We start from the raw sequence: 20,144 nt of genomic DNA, 5'->3' as shown, positions 1-20,144 counted from the left end.
GTCTCTAGAGAAAAACAAGAAAGTGGGACAGTATATAAACATAAAAATAGTTCTATTTCATTTGTAAGAGCTAAAATTGAAGAAGTGTTAAGTGACTCTGATCTGCTGAAAGAATTCATGAACAAAGATCAGAAAGTTTTATTCTGTCTTTGATTTGTTATTCTACACTGTTAACATTATGTTTCTAACTCTTCTCATCACTACAAATCTTTGCTATTATTCCCCAAATGCTTTGAACCACAGTGATTCATTCATGTCTGCAATGTCATAAATTGGAGAATGCGTAGATTCTTCTTGCCCCGGTAACTATAGAAGCACAAAGACAAAGGCGATGCTGGGTATTTCTCAAGGGTGAATAATTTTTAGAAGGCAAGCTTTAAACGGTCACATTTCTGATTGTGATTCACACCAATATTGTGCTCTGTGATGGCTTCATTGAAAGAACTGTCAGGTTCGATGGGGGACTCAGCCTACCTGCTCTTTTGCCAGTGGTTGGTGTGAAAGCCATGCTTTTTGCCAATGGCTTGTTCACAGGAGGTCGGTCAATCTTTGAAACCAGAGGTTGTTTCAGATAAGAGAAAAATATGTGAGGAGAGAAGAGATGTCAAGGGCAGTGCTAAAGAGAAAGAAAATGCTTGTCTGAGTTTTACCTGTAGCTAACATCGTTAAAAATGATAGCAACTAAATGAAGCATGAAGTACTAAGGCATTAATAAGCTGGGGGAGGACCTTATTCATTCCAATTTGTATTCCATTCACTCGTGTTACTAGTTTTCTTAAGACTGAACTAAAATTTTGATACCTTCTGGGCCACCAATGTCCTTTAGAGTTGATAATTAATTTGAAAGAATTATTAAGGTATATTTATTGAGCTTAGGATGCAGTGTAGTCACAGTATGAAGCAGAGTTCACATTTATCAGGATAATAAAGAAAGCGCATTAAACATTTGCTCAGTAAGAATAAGCACTAAATTACCAGTAGTGGTAAAACCACTGTGTAAAAGATAATCATTTGTTTATTAAAATAAGATGCAATAGTAACATTTTAAATTCTGATTATAAAAATTTCCCAACATACCCCCAAAACATTATAGAAGGAAGAATATCATAGACCCAGGTGTACCTGACACCCACTGTAAGAATTAACTCATGGCCTTTCTTGTGGCAATTCTACATTTATCCATACCCTATCCTGCCCTCCAGATTATTTAGAAACAAATTCCATACATATCACTCTCTCTATAACTATTTTAACATGTATTTCTGAAGGATACAGCTCTTCTGTAAATAAAACCATTGTCACATCTAAAAATTAACAGTATTATTACTACTTTAATACTAACAAATATCCGGTCAGTATTCAGATTCATCACAGTTACTTCCAAGTTTGTTTTAACAGCTGTTTGGTTGAATCAGGGTGCACCTGAAGTCACATACTGCATTCGATACATCTCTGGAGGCTCTCTTAATCTATAACCTTGTTAGTTTTTATTTCCTTATAATTTCTTTCTTCTTTTTTAAATTGAAGTACAATTAACATCCAGAGTTAGGTTAGTTCCAGGTGTACAATATAGTGATTCAGCAAGTCATCACATTATTCAGTGCTCATCAAGATAAGTGTACTCTTGATCACCTTTCTCTGTTTCACTCATCCCCCTCTTACCTCCCCTCTAGCAACTACCAGTTTGTTCTCTGTATTTAAGAGTCTGTTTCTTTTGTTTGTCTCATTTTCTTTGTCTATTTGTTTTGTTTCCTAACTTCCACATACGAGTGAAATTATATGGCATTCCTTTTTCTTTGACTGACTTATTTTGTTTAGCATTATACACTCTAGTTCCATCCATGTTGTTGGAAATGGCAAGATCTCATTCCTTTTTATGGCTGAATAATATTTCTGTGTGTGTGTGTGTGTGTGTGTGTGTGTGTGTGTGTGATCTTCTTTATCCATTCATCAATGGATGGATACTTGAGTTGCTTCTGTATCTTGGCTATTGTAAACAAAGCTGCAATAAACATAGTGTTTTCATTTTCAAATGATCTTTTTGAATTGGTGTTTTCATTTTCTTTGGGTAAATACCCAGTAGTGGTATAACAAGATCATATGGCAATTCTATTTTTAATTTTTTAGGAACTTCATACTGTTTTCCACGGTGACTATACTAATTTGCATTTTCATCACCAGTGCACAAGGGTTTGGTTTTCTCTACATTCTCCCCAACATTTATTATTTTCCATGTTTTTGATTTTAGCCATTCTGACAGGTGTGAGGGGATATTTCGTTGTGGTTTTGACTTACATTTCCCTGATTATAACTGATGCTGAACATCTTTTCAAGTGTCTGTTGGCCATCTGTATGTCTTTGGAAAAATGTCTATTTGGGTCTTCAGCCCATTTTTAATTGTATTTTATTATTATTATTATTATTATTATTATCATTATTATTAGTGTTGAATAGTAGAAGGTCTTTTATATTTTGGATATTAACCCCTTATTGGATATGTCTTTTACAAATATCTTCTCCCATTCAGTGGGTTGCTTTTCTGTTTTGTTCATAGTTTCCTTGCTGACCAAAAGCTTTTTATTTTGGTGAAATCACAATTCCTTAATTTTGCTTTTCTTTTCCTTGCTTGGGGAGACATATCTGGATAAATGTTTCTACAGCTGTCACAAATTACTACCTATGTTTTCTTCTAGAAGTTTTATGGTTTCAGGTCTCAGATTTAGGTCTTTAATCCATTTTTTGTTTATTTTGTGTGTAGTATAAGAAAGTGGTTCAGTTTCATTCTTTTGCATGTAGCTGTCCAATTTTTCCAGCACCATTTATTGAAGAGACTCTTTTCCCCATTGTATATTCTTGCTTCCTTTGCCCTAGATTAATTGACCATATATGTGTGGGTTTATTTTGGGCTCTCTATTCTAATCCATTGATCTATGTGTCTGTTTTTGTGCTGTTCCCATACTGTTTCAATTACTACAGCTTTGTAGTGTATCTTGAAATCTGGGATTATGATACCTCCAGTTTTGTTCTTTCTCAAGATTACTTTGGCTCTAGGTCTTTTGTGGTTCCATGAAAATTTTAGGATTATTCATTCTAGTTCTGTGAAAAATGTTGTTGATACTTTAATAGCGATTGTTTTAATCCGTAGAGTGCTTTGGGTAGTATGGACATTTTAACAATATTTGTTCCTCTAATCCATGAACATAGAATGTATTTCCATTTGTTTTTGTCATCCCTTCGTAGTAAATAGCAGTATCCTATATAACTGCAATTTTCGCCATGTTGCTTTTTTTCATTTAATAATATATCCCTCCACTTAGTACTGTTACATCTCAGGTTTTCTTGGCTTTCTTGCTTACTAATTCTTCCAAATCAACTTTATAATCAACTTGTCCAGTTCTAGGGAGAAAAGAAAAACTTATGTTTTTAATGAAAAAAATGAAATTTCTTTACATTTATATATAAATTTAGTAAGAGCTGAAAAGTAGCTCTTGTTATTTTCCAGAGCTAAAAGTTGAGATTTCCCTTTTTGGAGGAAGAGGAAGAGAAACCCTTCGAATAATTTCCCGTGAAATGTTAGGCATTGATTAAAACCCCTTTAAAAAACAATTTCAACATATAATTGAACATTTTATCTTCAAAGGATTACTGTTAGTCATCTAATTAGATTATTGTTTCTTACAAATTTGGAGTGGTAGTGTAATTCATTTTCAAATGTATAAATTTCATTTGAGTTTAATGTTAGTATAAAAAAGCCTGTTTCAGTTGAGGACATAGTGTTTCTGTTTCTCTCATGACACAGGAAGCACTTACCCCAAGTTGAAATCACACATTTGTTTACCTGTAACTCATTAAGTTGACACTCAGCAATTGAAGTATACACTTGGGGGGGTGGTGGTGAGTGGAATAAATAGGCTGTACAGGACCACTGAGTGATAATTACAAATCATTTTAGGATGTAAAACTACTGTAAATGAATCTGTCTGAAAGGAAGTATAAGCAGGCAAGGGGACCATCCTTCTGGAATTCACCACATTACTCTAGGTTTAGTGAAGATTGTGCAAATTTATAAGAGACATAAAATTCACCCAGAAAGTAATAATTGCTGGTATTTCTAGGTTAATTTTTTTTAATTTAGAGCATCATTTAAAAGCTTTTATTGTTGGAATTTGATTTAAACAAGGTCTAATAATAGTATTATCAAAATCTGTAGAATAATCTCTTCAGAGCATTTTTAAGATTATAATGAGCTACTTCTCTGTGATTGCCCAGAAATTTTTGCTGGGGAATAAGGACTTGGTTACCCATGGTAGTGGGTCTTTTGAGTGAATCTTATATTGTACTCAGACGTTTGATGAATGGGTCTTTTGAGTGAATCTTATGTTGTAGTCAGACGTTTGATGAATTTGCTGTGTTCGGCTCCACTTTTTTACCGCTGCTTCTGTTCAGACCAGCCTCTATGAGGTTCTGCTGGTCTTCTCCAGGGCTACATCAACTCTGAGTTCTTAAGGCCATGACCTCTGCTCTCCCTCATCAGCCAACTCTCATGCACCTTCCAGAAAAAAGCTGAATGCATCTCACCCTCTTATATTTGCTCTTATTGGTTTCTGTTTTATTTCTGTATTCCCTCTTTTGAGTTCTCAGGTCAAAGAGCAGATAATCCCATGAACTGCATTTATCAACTCAAACACAGAGACATGTGTACCTATCTATAAAGCTTCCCAGATTATTCCAATGGATACTAAGCCTGGAAACACCTGATTCCTAGAACCCCTTCTGGTTCTGAAAATGTGTAGCTCTCAGTGCTTCCTGAAAGCCAATATACCTGTATAGATAAATGAGAGAATTTGACAAACTAACTAGTAGAACTAAGAATACAGATGAGTTTTTAAAGTATATTAGAATTGACATCACAGCATATAGAAATGTTAAAATCCGTAACATTGACAAGAGCAGGTGCTAGAATATGGCAAAACCTCTTCAAAATTAAGCAGTTTTGTTAGGTGAACAACTGTGTGCTGTAGGAAGTTCACAGACAGCAACGTCGGGAGGGAGGCAAAGCGCAATAGTGAGCAGGTATTAAATGACCATATGTTGTTCTCTTGAGAGATTACGAAAGAAAAAATGGAAGAGAGTAATATAGGCCAAGTCCTATGAGAAGGGTGAAGTGTCATCCTCCATAGAGAGTGACCTTTATTAATATTTTTATGGCTTTCATGAGGATCAGGCCTATAGGAAACTGAGATTCTATGGCCTTGTTATATCATTAAGGAGCCATACTTTTTTTTTTTTTATGTCAGTCATCATACATTACATCATTAGTTTTTGATGTAGTGTTCCATGATTCATTGTTTGTGCATAACACCCAGTGCTCCATACAGTACGTGCCCTCCTTAATACCCATCACCAGGCTAACCCATCCTCCCACCCCCCTCCCCTCTAAAACCCTCAGTTTGTTTCTCAGAGTCCATAGTCTCTCATGGTTCATCTTCCCCTCCGATTCCCCCCCTTCATTTTTGCCTTCCTACTATCTTCTTTTTTTTTTTAACATATAATTTATTATTTGTTTCAGAGGTACAAGTCTGTGATTCATCAATCTTACACAATTCACAGTGCTCACCATAGCACATACCCTCCCACATGTCCATCACCCAGCCACCCCATCCCTCTCACCCCCAACCACTCCAGCAACCCTCAGTTTATCTCCTGAGATTAAGAATTCCTCATATCAGTAAGATCATATGATATATGTCTTTCTCTGATTGACTTATTTCGCTTAGCATAATACCCTCTAGCTCCATCCACGTCGTTGCAAATGGCAAGATTTTAATTTTTTGATGGCTGCATAATATTCCATTGTATATATATATACCACATCTTCTTTATCCATTCATCTGTCAATGGACATCTTGGCTGTTTCCATAGTTTAGCTATTGTGGACATTGCTGATATAAACATTGGGGTGCACGTACCTCTTTGGATCCCTACATTTGTATCTTTGGGGTAAATACCCAGTAGTGTAATTGCTGGGTCGTAGGGTAGCTCTATTTTCAACTTTTTGAGGAACCTCCATACTGTTTTCTGGAGTGGCTGCACCAGCTTGCATTCCCACCAACAGTGTAGGAGGTTCCCCTTTTTCTGCATCCTCGCCAGCATCTGTTGTTTCCTGACTTATTAATTTTAGCCATTCTGACTGGTGTGAGGTGATATCTCATTGAGGTTTTGATTTGGATTTCGCTGATGCCGAGTGATGTTGAGCACTTTTTCATGTGTCTGTTGGCCATTTGGATGTCTTCTTTGGAAAAATGTCTGTTCACGGCTTCTGCCCATTTCTTGATTGGATCATTTGTTCTTTGGGTGTTGAGTTTGATAAGTTCTTTATAGATTTTGGATACTAGCCCTTTATCTGATATGTCACTTGCAAATATCTTCTCCCATTCTGTCGGTTGTCTTTTGGTTTTGTTGACTGTTTCTTTTGCTGGGCAAAAGCTTTTTACCTTAATGAAGTCCCAACAGTTCATTTTTGCCCTTGCTTCCCTTGCCTTTGGCGATGTTCTGGGAAGAAGTTGCTGCGGCTGAGGTCGAAGAGGTTGCTGCCTGTGTTCAAGGAGCCATACTTTGACCTAGCTCTCTCAACTGCATGCCAGTGCTACTCAAAAGTCTCAATAAAATTCACAAAATGTAGTACTCTTTGGTAGCATTTTCCTAGATCTGTGATTCTTCTGAACACAAAGCAACTGGGATACAATGGATTCCTGAGAGTCATTGCAGAATGTATTAAAAAAAATCCAGACCTAACAATTCATGTTAGAAATTGTTTGTAGATGTCAGACTTATCCACATGGGTTATAGATGAGCTGAGATATTCAGCACAGGGCAGCTTCCAGAATAGCCAGTTACTAGGTTGCTCCCTTTAGTCTGTGAGGTCTCCTCTTTCACCCCAGTGCTATTCCAATATCATCTTATCTCAGCTGTGATAGTAAAAAGCATCACTACATATGTTGGTCACATGTTACTTGTTAGTTTGGGCCTGAAGGATTCTTCAGAAAGATTCTGTCTACCAATTCCACCCTATATGAGATCAAGTTCTTAATACTCTGCACATGATAAAAGGAACACCTAATTTAATGCTGCATCTGTGAAGTAATTACATGATATTTTGCTAGGTGACATATGAATGGAATATGAAATAAAAAGTGGTTATCTTTGTTACAGTAAAATGTCAAACATTCGATATTATTTTCAAAAGTTATTTGGATTTTTTTAAGGCATGAAGTTCGTAAAAAATGCCCACTGATGGGGAAAAAAAAACATTGGGGTATTGTGTGCTGCAATCTAAGGTTCGTCAAAGCCTTGCTGTCATAGCATTTTTGTATTTCTTATAATGAGGCGTTTGCTCTCCTTGTTGCACAGCACAGATTAGGGTTTTGTTCATCTGGAAAAAAAGGTTTTATAATTACTGATTTTTGATGAGTCTTTATCCTGAAAACACAAGACATAATTAATACAAGTGGCATAGGTACATTAGAGAATTATTCTATGAGGGTCATTATAATTTTGTTGTACTTAGAACATCACTGTTAAAGTTTTACACAGCATTCCCTGATGCCTTTGAAGACTGCTTCTATTCATTGTGTTTTTCAATAATGCTGTCTACCACATTTTTAAAAGTTTATTCAAAATACTACATGCCAACTAATTTAATCAATTTTGCATGAAATGTGAAAGAATCCATAGAAAATAAATGAAAGAGGGATATTGTTTTGAAGTGGGGCTCCTCTAATATTCTCTAAGGCAATGCCTGCTTTTCCGTGTCACTTAGTGCTGGCTGTTATATTGAATTATAGAAAGAATCTGTGGGGTTTCTAGTATAACTTTGTTTCATGGATTTCATCTATTATTCCAGAGCCAACACAGAAGTTTCGAAGTCATAAATCCACACTGTAGCTCAAAGAGAATTTGGCCTCTTCCTATATTTACTTGCTGATCGGCTTTTTGAACAAAGTTCTTTATTTGTAACCTCAGTGTGTCTTTATTTTTATTATTGGGTACCTATGATCCCTAATTATGCTTTGTTATTTTTCTTTTTGTTTTCTATCTTAAAAAATAGCTGTGTGCAATTTTTTTCTGAATGGAAACACATTAATTTAAAAAATTTATGCAGATTCTTTTTCCAAGGAACATGCAGTGTTTTGTTTTCATCATCTTATTATGTCTTCCATGGTTTTGACATTGGAAAACAAACATTGTGAAACAAAGGGTAAAAGAGTTTAAGTAATTTTCTCGGCTCATAAAGACATATAATATGATCAACACCCAAACAATGTATGTCTTGGTTCCCACAAGTGAAAAAATATCCTAGTGTTGACTGGGAATCAAGATATAACAGGAAAAAAAGTATTAAGCTAATAGAAGTAACCTGGTAGTATGTTGCAGTGATTCTGCTTATGCAACTAAATGTAATTAATATTGAATGCCCACTATTTCAAAAGAGTTGTAGTAAGGATTGTAACATCTTTAAAGATATAAAAACTATAGTCTCTGCCCTTTAGGAGCTCACAATTTAGTTACTTAAATATATATATTTTTTATCATTTTACAAACCTTGCCACGAATACTTTAGGATTACCAGAAACTGAGATCAGAGCTTTATGTTTATAGTTGAAAGAACTATCTCCGTGTTGTATCAGATTAACCAATTGGTATGTTCCTCGGTGAATTTATTTATAAAAAAATTCCATGTGCATCAGTTGTTGAATATGGAGTGTCTAAGAGAAATAATTCCTTCTGAATAACACCAAAAAAATGCAGAAACAACAAATACTTTGGATAAGGATTAATAGAGTATGTTCCATCTTACTCCTACTCTTATTCTTTCTCTGAGAGAGAATTTGGCTTTAATTATTCTTTATTTTAAAAAATAACTTTATTAAAAACTAAGAGATTTATGTTAATACATTAATATAGCAGGATATTGGATGGAAAGTCAAATCTCTCCTCCTCCTCGACTCCTTATTCTCAAACCTCTGAGGTAGTAATAGCTTTAACACGTACATGCATATTCTTCCTCAAAATATCAAAGCACATACATACATACATACATCATACATATATGTGTCAGTTTGCACTTATACTTTCCTGTATACCTTTGTAAATATAAATTATAATATTTCCCACCTGGATTGATAGGCAATAAGACAGAACCGTCAAAGCTCAGACCAATCAGAGCAGATGTCTTGGCTGTTCTTTGTTATGCTGAGGTTAACAAGATGGACTCAGGGGAGAGGAGGCATTTGGGAAGCTTGGGCAGCAGTGATTTACCAACAAGTACAGAAATTTATTTCAGAATTTTAATAAATAGTTTTTCCACAACTGTGCCTAAAAGGCCAATACCAGCCCTAGTTTCAATCATTTGATGGCTCATGTTTCCCCTCACAGCACACCTGTGTCCATGTTCTTGTAAAGACCACAAAAGCCCAGCCTCAGAACTATTTGTTTTGCCCCTTCTGTACCAAGTTTTCATATTTTTAAGTTTGGTCCCTTGGAGTTAACCATGGACACTGTACATGCGTTCATGAAGGTCTCAGGTCAAAACTATGAAGCTGATGAAGTTTATTTCTAGAACATTCCTTTCACAATTCCCTCTGTTGTCCAGTGGGTCCTTTAGTCACATTTTAGTGGGTCCCTCCTCCCACTTGTACCATTCCAGTGATTCTAATTACTCAGAGCTTAGTGTTTTTTTCAGGTTCCCAATATTTCATAGCATTTAATAAACAAAAACATATCATGTTGTTTTATTATTAGTGTACTTTTTATGTGTCTCTTTATTGCAATATATTATCAACCCATGGATGGTAGGAGTGTAATTTTTATATCTATCTTTCTACCCAGGGCATTGCATATAAATCTCACTCAATAATGTTTGTGCATTATTCTTTTGGACTACATTGGTTATGTACTATCACAAAACATCTAGAATGTTTACTTTTTATGCCTTCATATTTTATGTAGATTTCAAAATAAAGGATTTTGCTACATTCTGCTTACTTGTCACTCTGCTGACATACAATAACTTCACGTCTTTCTCTTTATTTTCCTTTTTTAAAAAATACATGTTTACTTTAACTTTTTTTATTATGTTATGTTAATCACCATATATTACATCATTAGTTTTTGATGTAGTGTTCCATGATTCATTGTTTGCGTATAACACCCAGTGCTCCAATACATGTTTACTTCTTGTACAAAAAGTATAATCACCCTTCACTTAATATGTTCCAGTTTCAATCAGTTGTCTGCAGGTCCTAGAATTTCTTCTCCATTATTTTCCATTTGGGGGTTGTAGAATAATTGACATTTATTGAGTATTTACAAGTCCTTTGCCAGGTACTTTGCAGACAGTATATCATTTGACTCAAGTTGTCACTCAGTACTGTACCTATTACCTCCCCTAATTTGTAGAAAAGGAAGCTAATGTTGGAAAAGTAAAATCATCTGTCCAAGGTCACATAAATGCTGACACCACAATTTGAACACGGGAGTGAGCCTCTAAAGCTCTATGTTGTTTTTGCTCTTCATAACAGCACCTAATTCCTCCTACATGGTACTTTTCTGAGGATTAGGTGATATAAGTGAGTATATTTTCTAAACTTTCAAGCACTTATCCACACATGGAATTTCTAACTCATACTTTATACTTTCTAACACAGTAAGGTGAGTAATTTGTTGTGTAATGAATGCTTTAGGTGATCGTGATTATAATGGGATTTTAAAAATCAGATGAAATGATGTCAATGATTTGTTAGAGACCTAAAATCTAATCTTAACCCATTGCCTTGAAAGCCATGGCTGTCAAGATGAAACATCTCATTTTAGCAAAAGGTATTAAACATGAACATGTAACAGTAAAATCATTTCAGAGAACATAATAGGGTTATGGAATAAAATCTGAAATAAAATCTGTAACATTAAGCTTTATATTTGCTAAAAAATGGTGCGAATACTTTGAAATTCAAAGTTGCCTGTTGTTGTCATCACTGTTCCCCAGGTGTTCCAGATTGCATATGTGATTGTGAAAGCAGCAAACTCCCCTCGGCCTGGAAACTGGATTTTGGAACGCTCGCTTGATAATGTTGACTACAAGCCCTGGCAGTATCATGCCGTGACAGACACCGAGTGTCTAAGTCTCTACAGTATTTACCCCCGCACTGGACCACCATCCTATGCCAAAGACGATGAGGTCATCTGCACTTCCTTTTATTCCAAGATACACCCCTTGGAAAATGGAGAGGTAAGAGGGGAAAACTCACTATAAGTACATTTAAGTAGGCCTGTCAGAAAGATGGGAATATATCAGTAATTAATGTCAGGGAGATTTTAAAATAGGATTTAGCAGAAGTACATTTAAATGAGTTATTAAATAAAAAGGAAAAACCAAAGGTGATTAGAATTTTAACTACCTTCATCCAGTATGTGTCTCCCAAACCCAATAAAGATCAGAAAAGCAGAAACGGGTTTAAGTCAGAAAGTCAATGATTAATTTCACATATAAAGAGACTTTTTTGACAATGAGATTGCTAATAATTGGAGAAAGATTGAGACCTTCACAGAAGCCTTAGATCTGTGTGTATTCTGGTCTCAAGATGGGGACAAAAGAGATGAAATTTAGGGAGAAATATAGTTGATATGAAGGTCCTAAATAAAAGGGAATTCTGTTGGGTTTTGCATGTTTTTCAGTTCTCGCCACGTAGGGCTAGCATGGATTTTTGGTTTGTTTGTGGTCAGGCTTCTTATATGCTTAATTCAAAAGTATTCAGCTTCTCTGTAGCATCTCTTACCCTTCAGTTAAGATTTTACATTTATTCAAACCATGGCTTCACCTGTTACCATCTGTGTGATCTTGAGCCAGTGACTGAAATTCTCTGTGCTTCAGTTTCATCTCCATAAATTGGGAAAAATAATAATAGATCTTATTTCATATGATCATTAAGAAAATTAAATAATTATATTTGAAGCAGGACAACAGTGCTGACAGACCTATACTAAATGTTCTGTAAGCATTAACTATTTTTATATTAAATAAATAATAATAATAATAACCATTATTGTTAGTAGTAGTAGGAGTCAGTCCTCCTCTCAAATCCCAAACCGTGACTTAGTGATTCTCTCGGATTCTCTAGTCTTTCCCTAATCTGTCTCCCTTCAGTGGGTTTGGCCTGGCTACTTTTGTCCTACCTGCTTGTATACATCTCAATTTATACTCAAATCTGATAGTCTCTCCTCCCGCATCCACACACCTGAAGCTAGTATCATTTTTTATATTCACACTTTCAGTAAACCCATATTCATATTCTATCAGGCCCACCTCAGCCAGTCGAGGATTATCTTTTTAAACACTTTTCGGGAAAGTTAGACTTTTGACATCAATCGATCACACTCTCTTTGGCACTATTATTCTATGAACGTGTACTAGTGCCTCACAGTATTTCAAATCCCCTGTTCAAAAAATATCAGTTTTGGGAAAGAAAAATTCCAAATGGTGCTCTCAGCAGAGATTTCAATCTGCCAAATGACAAGGAGTCAAATGCAGTGAGTCAAACAGCTGTTCAACCTGCTTTGTGCCCAGAGGCATCGAAATCCTGGCCAGATTGGCCTGAGGATATGGGAGTAAGGAGGAAAATGCAGAGATAATATATTTGAGTTGAATTTTAATTATTTTTCCCCTGGATCTAGTGCTTACCAGAACTAATAATTATCTAATATTTATAAAGCTATTTTTTTACCTTGAAAAAATGGTCCAATTCAAAAACTGGTTGAACAGTATAAAATGTACCTACATAGATGTGTAACCTACAGGTTTACATGCATATCCCCAAAGTCTGCTCTCCCTACATTGATGGTAGTTCTCCATCCTTTAGACCATGTCAGCCTGCCAACATGGAAGAGATATGTCATTTGTTTGCTTAGCTGGTTCTATTGTTTTCACTCCTAGACACACTAAAAACCACTTGTCGATGGTGGCTATTAGGAACAAGTTACTCAAATTTCTTTATGACATTTAAGTCTATTCCTTTCTCGTAGGAAAGTGGATGTTAGGAAAAGAAAGTAATTCAGAATATTTGAAATACAGTGGTAGTATTTAAGAGTAAGAATTAAATTCAGACCTCTCCTAAAATACCTGTCTCAATATATATAGCTTACTCTGTGAAACATGTTACTTCTTGGAATAAATGGATCCAGGGAAGGTAGGTGAGATATATTCTCCAAGACTTCCAGCTCACTGGTAACAAAACTGAGATAAGAATCCAGGTATCCAGTTCCCCTGACCTCCCAGATTGATGTTTCTTTCATACTCTAGTGAAGACTGGAAGTTGATTTTTTTTCTTTTTTTTAGAGTTGGTAATTGATAAACTCAAGAGTTTAGAGGAGACAGAGATGCTGGATCCAGGACAAGTAGAAAGAGTCCTAATTCTGAGGTGTCACAATATAGAAGAACATATGTGAGCTTAGAAGACTGGGTTCTGGTCTTGCCTCTAGTTTTTGTGGTATCTTGGGCTGGTCACTTGATCTTTCTGTGATTGAATTTCTTTAATACATGAATTAGTTTAATATATAAATTATCCTAGGACATCTTTATGTCCTAAAGTAATACAATTTTGGCTATCATCTACAATATAACATGTGGAAATATTCTAAAATTTTTGGATGTTTGGCTCCAATATTTCTCAGACCAGTGACTGTGAAATAAATCTTACTGTTACTAACTTTTCATTATAAAATGATGCTTTTTGGATACCACCTGAAATATAATTATTAGTGCTTATGTTCAAAACTTCCCAGAGAAGTGAAGTCATATTCAAGTAAGAAAAACAAACATAAAACCAGTAAATGCAAAAAAAAAAAAAATTATATAAATCCTACAACAGAAATGTTTACAGAGAGTGACAAACTCCCCCAGGTAAGCCAAAGGAGCCACACTGAGAAGGTCACTTCTCAGAATACAGGTAAACCAGAAACAACTCTTGGTTTCTCACAATTTCAAGGCCAGTATGCAAATTTATTTCCAAAATGGAATATGGGTTAAACTAGGCATATAACAGAATTTACTTCCAATGTTGATGGATATTTTTATTAGGTATAGAATTGTAGGGTTGCAGCTTTTTTTCTTTTGGCACATTTGTTTGTCTTCTGGTTTCCATTGTTAATATAGAAAAGTTAGCTATTGAATAATTCTCTATTTTCTATCTGTTTTCTTTGATTTCTTTAAAGACTTTTATCTTTGTTTTTGTTTTTCAGTAGTTTTATTATGATGCTCCAGATCTGCACTCCCCAATACAATAGTCACTTGCCATATGGGGTTATTAAATTTAGATTACATTAACTCAAATAGAATGAAAATTCCAGTCCTCAGTTACACAGCCACATATCAGGTGCTCAACAGCCTGATGTGACTAGCAGTTACCACATTGAATTATGCAGAATAGAACACTTCCATCATTTCACAAAGTTTTGAGCAGAACTGCTATAGATGATACCCTTTTAATATCTGTATTTAGATTTATTTGGTTAGTATATTTGCAAAGTTACATCTTTCATCAGTTCAGGAAATAATTCAACCATTAGCTGTCCAAATACTGTTCCTTACCATTCTGTCTCCTCTATAAATACAGTTAGTAAATTGGAACTTCTCACTGTATATCTTATACTCTCTTTTGTATACACTCATCCTTTTGGCCTTCGTTCTTCATTTTAGATATTTTCTTCTGGCTTACATCCAGTTCACTAAGTCTCTCTTTAGCTATGTAAAATCTGCTATTAAAACTGTTCATAGGATTCTTAATTTCATTTATTACATTTTTCAGTTTTAGAATTTATCCGTTTCTTTCTCTTTTTTTTTTTTTTAGATGTTTAATTATTTATTTATTTGATAGAAGAAGAGGCAGTGAGAGAGGGAACACAAGTAGGGGGAGCGGGAGAGGGAGAAGAAGCAGGCTTCCCGCTGAGCAAGGAACCCAATTTGGGGCTTGATCTCAGGACCCAGGTCATGATCCCTGAGCCAAAGGCAGATGCTTAACAACTGAGCCACACAGGCATCCCATAGAATTTATCTTTGTTTCATTTTCAAATAGTTTAGCATCTAGTTTTATATTGAAATGTTATGTATTTATATATATGTTTAACAAGGTTATGTTTACATTTTTAGTATTTTGTCTTTATCTTATTTAGCATAAAGTAACAATTATTAAGAGTTTTTGTTTGATAATTCTAATATCTGGCCTCTGTGGCTATATGTTATCTGATCTGCTGATTCTTTTTTATGATGTCTTATATCTTCAGGTTTCTGATTATTTTTGCATAACAGAAGTTATATTTTAAAATATGTATGTGGAAATAATTTGAGGCCTAAGATATTGTGAGGATTTTCTGATGCTTTGGCCAGGCAATGGCAATATGGATGATCTTAATAAATATCAGATGATTTTACTCATATGTGGAATTTAAGAAATAAAACAGATGAACATAGGGGAAGGGAAGGAAAAATAAAATAAGATGAAATCAGAGAGGGAGACAAAGCATAAGAGACTTTTAACTATGGGAAACAAACTGAGGGTTGCTGAAGGGGATGTGGGTGCAGGATGGTGTAACTGGGTGAGGGGCATTAAGGATGGACTTGATGTAATGAACACTAGGTGTTATATGCAACTGATGAATCACTAAATTCTACCCCTGAAAGCTGCAACCCTACAATTAGAACCCTAAATTCTATGAAAATACCCCTGAAACTAATAATACATTATATGTTAATTGAATTGAACTTAAATAAAAATTTTTTTTTAAAAATACAATTTTAGGGAGTAAAATTTCTGGGACTTAGATGACTCAAAGCTGTGCTGTAACCCAGTAACAGCTGCTTTAATTCCAGTTTACTTTAGGCTTCCTGTTTTTGGAGTCTAAACCAAAGTATGTGGGATTTACCAAAGTCCCACCCATACAAGTCCTGTCTTCCTAATACACTAAGGCCGTCAAAGCACTGCTTAGTCTCTCAGCCATGCCTTCTGGACAGGGAAAGGCCCACCAAACAGAAGCTATCACGATATGCCAATTACCTCTTTAGACATCTTTCTTCTCCTTGATATTGAGAAGGTGATATTCTACCCTCTTGATAACTCTCTGATGACTTTAAGTAAATGTTTTGACATGTTTCTCCACTTGGTCTAGCTCTTATCATTGAGTGTATTAACACTAATTATAGAATCTACCATAAAAAGAAACATAGTCTCATATGCATTTTTTAAGAATTATTTTGGAATCATTTTAGATTTACATAAACGTAAGAAGAGTATAGAGAATCCGCACGTCGACTTTACCCAGCTCCACTCATGTTAATACCTTACAAAGCTACCATGCATCTGGCAAAACTAAGAAATTAACATTGATACATTAATTTGATACACTGATACATGATTTCATTCATGTTATCATTAAGGTCTTTTTTGTTTTCTGGGATCCAATTTGGGATATCTAATTGTGTTTTCGTCATTGTGTCTTCTTAGTCTCCTCTGATTTATGAAAATTTCCTAATCTTCCCTTATTTTTCTCCATCACTTTTAAGAGTACTGGTCAAGTGTTTTGTGGCATATTAATCATTTTGCATTCTCTGATGTTTTCTCATGATTTAACTGGGCTTCTGGGTTTTTGGGAAGAATATCACAGAGGTGAAACAGCTTTTTCACGGCATCACTCTTCTTTCTTTGTATGTGCACATCTTTTGTCTATTTCCTTTTTATTGGTTTATAAGTCCTATTGTGTTTTTGTTTTTTTGTTGTTTTTTGTTTTGGTTTGGTTTCTTTTTTTTTTTTTTTGGGGAGAGAAAGGTGGGGAGGGGCAGAGGGAGAGAGAGAGAATCTTAAGCAGGCCCCATGCCCAGCAAGGAGCCTGATACGAGGCTTAGTCTCAGGACCCTGAAATCATGACCTGAGCCAAAATCAAGAGTCAGATGCTTAACTGACTGAGCCACCCAGGCGGCCCAGTCTTATTGTGCTTCTAGGTAGATTTTTATTTTGGACAACAGTGTCTAATATTCGCTATGACTTGAAATATGTATTTTTGACTAAGCATTGATGATCATTTGCTTCCAGTCCTTCACAATACACTTTAAATATAAATTTAAGTCAGAGAATAAGAGAAATAAGAACAAAGTATTTTTAAGGCCCACCCATGAAACAAGGCATTATAAAATAAACATGTCTCAATTTTAACACACTAATTAAGCAATAATGTTTGTGTTATAGGTATAGAATATTTATAGAAAATAGCCTTCTGTGACTAAAATCTATGGAGTCTAAGGTTTACTACATTGTTACTTGTCTGGAGAATTTTGGGGACATGTTAAAATGTTTAGAACATTCTAGAATATTATACTTCAGATGAAAAGTCCATCATTTTAGACCTGAAGGGTACCTTAGGTAAATTCCTCACTGGTCTATTAAAATCCTTTGATAATATCCTTCAATATTATAGCACTCAAATTCAGCTTCTTCTGTTATCTACACTTTAATACAGCCCTTTGTCCATGTCATTATTAGAAACCATTTGGCTTTTCCTTCTGGTCTCTTGAATTTTAGCAGCATGATCTCTGCTTATTTTTTCTACTTTATTTGTTGCTCCAGCCACCCCCACTCTTTTCCCTCCACTGTCTGGATTGGCCCCTTCTCTGCCCTCTACCTCACATTTCCTGAAAGAGATCAACAAATGTTGATCGTGTGGATTCACCAGAAGGATACTTTAGGGCACATATCCAGTCCCCTAGACAACTAGATTCAACTACTTCCAAGAAAGAGATTTGTCCAGCAGTCTAGCATCCTGTGCTTGCACCCAGAGGGAGAAGAGTTCACTCTGAGCTATGAGATGATCAAGTCTTAGGGCCTGGCAAAAGAGAGATAATAGAGGATAATGGAGGTATAATAATTTGACCCAGTATGTTGTTACCCAAACTGTAAATAGAAGGCTTTGAGCAAAAGCCTGCAAGGATTTTCATTTTAGAAAAATTGTGTATCAGTAATGCCAAGAGAGGGCTTAGCAGACAACATGCCTCGCCTTGCTTTGAGAAAATGATCCTGAGCTTCCTAATAGGAGTTGTAGGGTATGAAGCAACAGACTCCAGGAGCCCTCCTTTACTTTGAGGCCAAAGAGAAAAGCTGTGGTGGGAACAGCTACATAGATATATCTCTCCAGGAGTGCAACAGGGAGTCAATTCCATCCGGAGCTACTATCAGCGCAAGTGCTGCCTCTGCTGGAAACATTTGCCCCAAGACACTTTTGAGACCTGCTAATAAGAACCGCCACTTAGAGACACCACTGAAGACCATGCTTGCAGCACTGGTTCCTCCCAAGCTCAGCTTTACTTGGACATCATCACTGGGGGCATTTGAAAGAGCTATTTCTGGGTTCAGGCTTTATAATTTGGTAGATTTGGGAAGGGTTTTGGAAGCTGTAGGTATATTTTAAACAAGTAGTCCTGGTGATTTTGATGTCCCTTCTCCTAACTTATTGTTCAGATTATTTCCAGCCTTCCTGAACTCTGGAGAAGAACTGATCATCAGCTATTTAAGGAAAGAGTATCAGTCATTCTGGCTGCAATACTTCTAACTAAAGAGACTTCTGTTTTTCTGTCAGGAAACATGATTGGCTTTGGCTGACTGAATCTCTGGGTAGGTTTGAGTTGAGTAAATAAAATTTGAGCTATAACTAGATTATGGATGGTTGAAGAGGTGGCTGAAAGAGGAGAATCACATTACTACTATTGACAAGGATGGGGATGTATAGATGGCACTACTTTAGGAGTCCTAGAATTAAAATCGTCATCAATGTTTTTCCTTTATATGAGATTCTCCCCTTTCTCTGGCTGGGATTATTCCTTTTTAATTTCTTTGGGTTGTCAGTAGACTGCTAACTAAATATGCATGGTTACCATAGTAATTTTGCTTCAATTTCCTCATACAGAGGAGAAGTTATTTACATATGATTTCCTCTCCTTACCACTCTTCTGGATTGCAACTCAAATGGAACTTAGATTCACTTTGATTCTGCTTTTGAAACATGGCAGGCTTATATAAAAATCCCTGAGAAACCATCATTAATTCTTGAAGACACCTTTTTTTCCCCTGTAAACTATATGTAGAGCTTTGATATAATTTTGATTTCCTATGTGACAGAATTTTATATACACAGACAGAATATTTTTCTTCCTCTTTTCATCACCTGACATTATGGTGATTCTTAGAACTGCAAATACTGGAGAATGAAGAAATGAACCCAACCATGTATTTAAAACTGTTTCTGAGATCTTTCTTTGATGTAATAATGTTGAGGGTATAGCATGATTGCATGAGTCAGTTTGTGTGGAAATGAGGAATGAGCCTTTCACAATTATCCTTGGAGTTGTTCCTTTATGGAAAAGCATCCAGGTATCACTAATTTGTTATGAATAGAAATTTAGGGAAATGCTTATTTAGGGTTTCAGACTTCCTTTCTCTAAAAATAATTCTTGTATTGACCAACATGGTACCAGTCAGTACCTTGAACAAGAACATGAGAAAGTACCTCATTACAATGAGTTTTACCTGGCATCCTCCAAAACAGCAAATTTCAACTCTAGTTAGAATACACAGAGTACTTGAAATATTTTAGAATTATGCACACATAAAATTCGTAATTCATTTAAAAACAGACCTTTGTAATAAAGATAAAATTGAGAGGATTGTGTTCTTCCTTTCTGTTGATCAGTTTATAGTTTCCCCTTAGCAATATTGTGCTAGAAAGTATCAGTAAATCCTTGACAAATTAATACAGTATTATTGAAAAATCATGAAGACCAGAGAAAGCAAGCAAGAATGGAATCTTGAGGAGGTAGCACCAATACTTCAGGGCTGGTTATCTCGGTTTTATGGAAGGAATCTACCAAGATTTATTAAAATGAATAAACAGAAGAAATTTATGCTTCTGTTAAGCTAGGTAAGATAGTACAGGGTTGTAGTAGAAGGCACGAAAGTACAGCTTGCTGTCTTTTAGGGTGTTCACTAGATTTGGCTTTCAGATACAGCTTTGCCATTGATTAAACATGGCACTTAGACAGATGAGTAAACTGT

At 35.5% G+C, this 20,144-nt stretch overlaps 1 protein-coding gene across 2 annotated transcripts in view; it reads left to right on the top strand.

The window, feature by feature from the left end:
• LAMA2 (laminin subunit alpha 2) overlaps positions 1 to 20,144 on the top strand; it is a 622,013-nt gene that overhangs the window by 203,362 nt on the left and 398,507 nt on the right. For both annotated transcript variants that reach the window (XM_078054754.1, XM_078054753.1), the window contains exon 4: positions 11,045 to 11,287. In XM_078054754.1, coding sequence (XP_077910880.1) covers positions 11,045 to 11,287 — 243 coding nt within the window. The remainder of the gene's footprint in view (positions 1 to 11,044; positions 11,288 to 20,144) is intronic.

This window comes from Halichoerus grypus, chromosome 9 (assembly GCF_964656455.1).
Source record: "Halichoerus grypus chromosome 9, mHalGry1.hap1.1, whole genome shotgun sequence".
NCBI classification, from domain to species: Eukaryota; Metazoa; Chordata; class Mammalia; order Carnivora; family Phocidae; genus Halichoerus; species Halichoerus grypus.
Note: the sequence above shows the minus strand (reverse complement) of the source record. Positions and strands in the feature narration are given on the sequence as shown.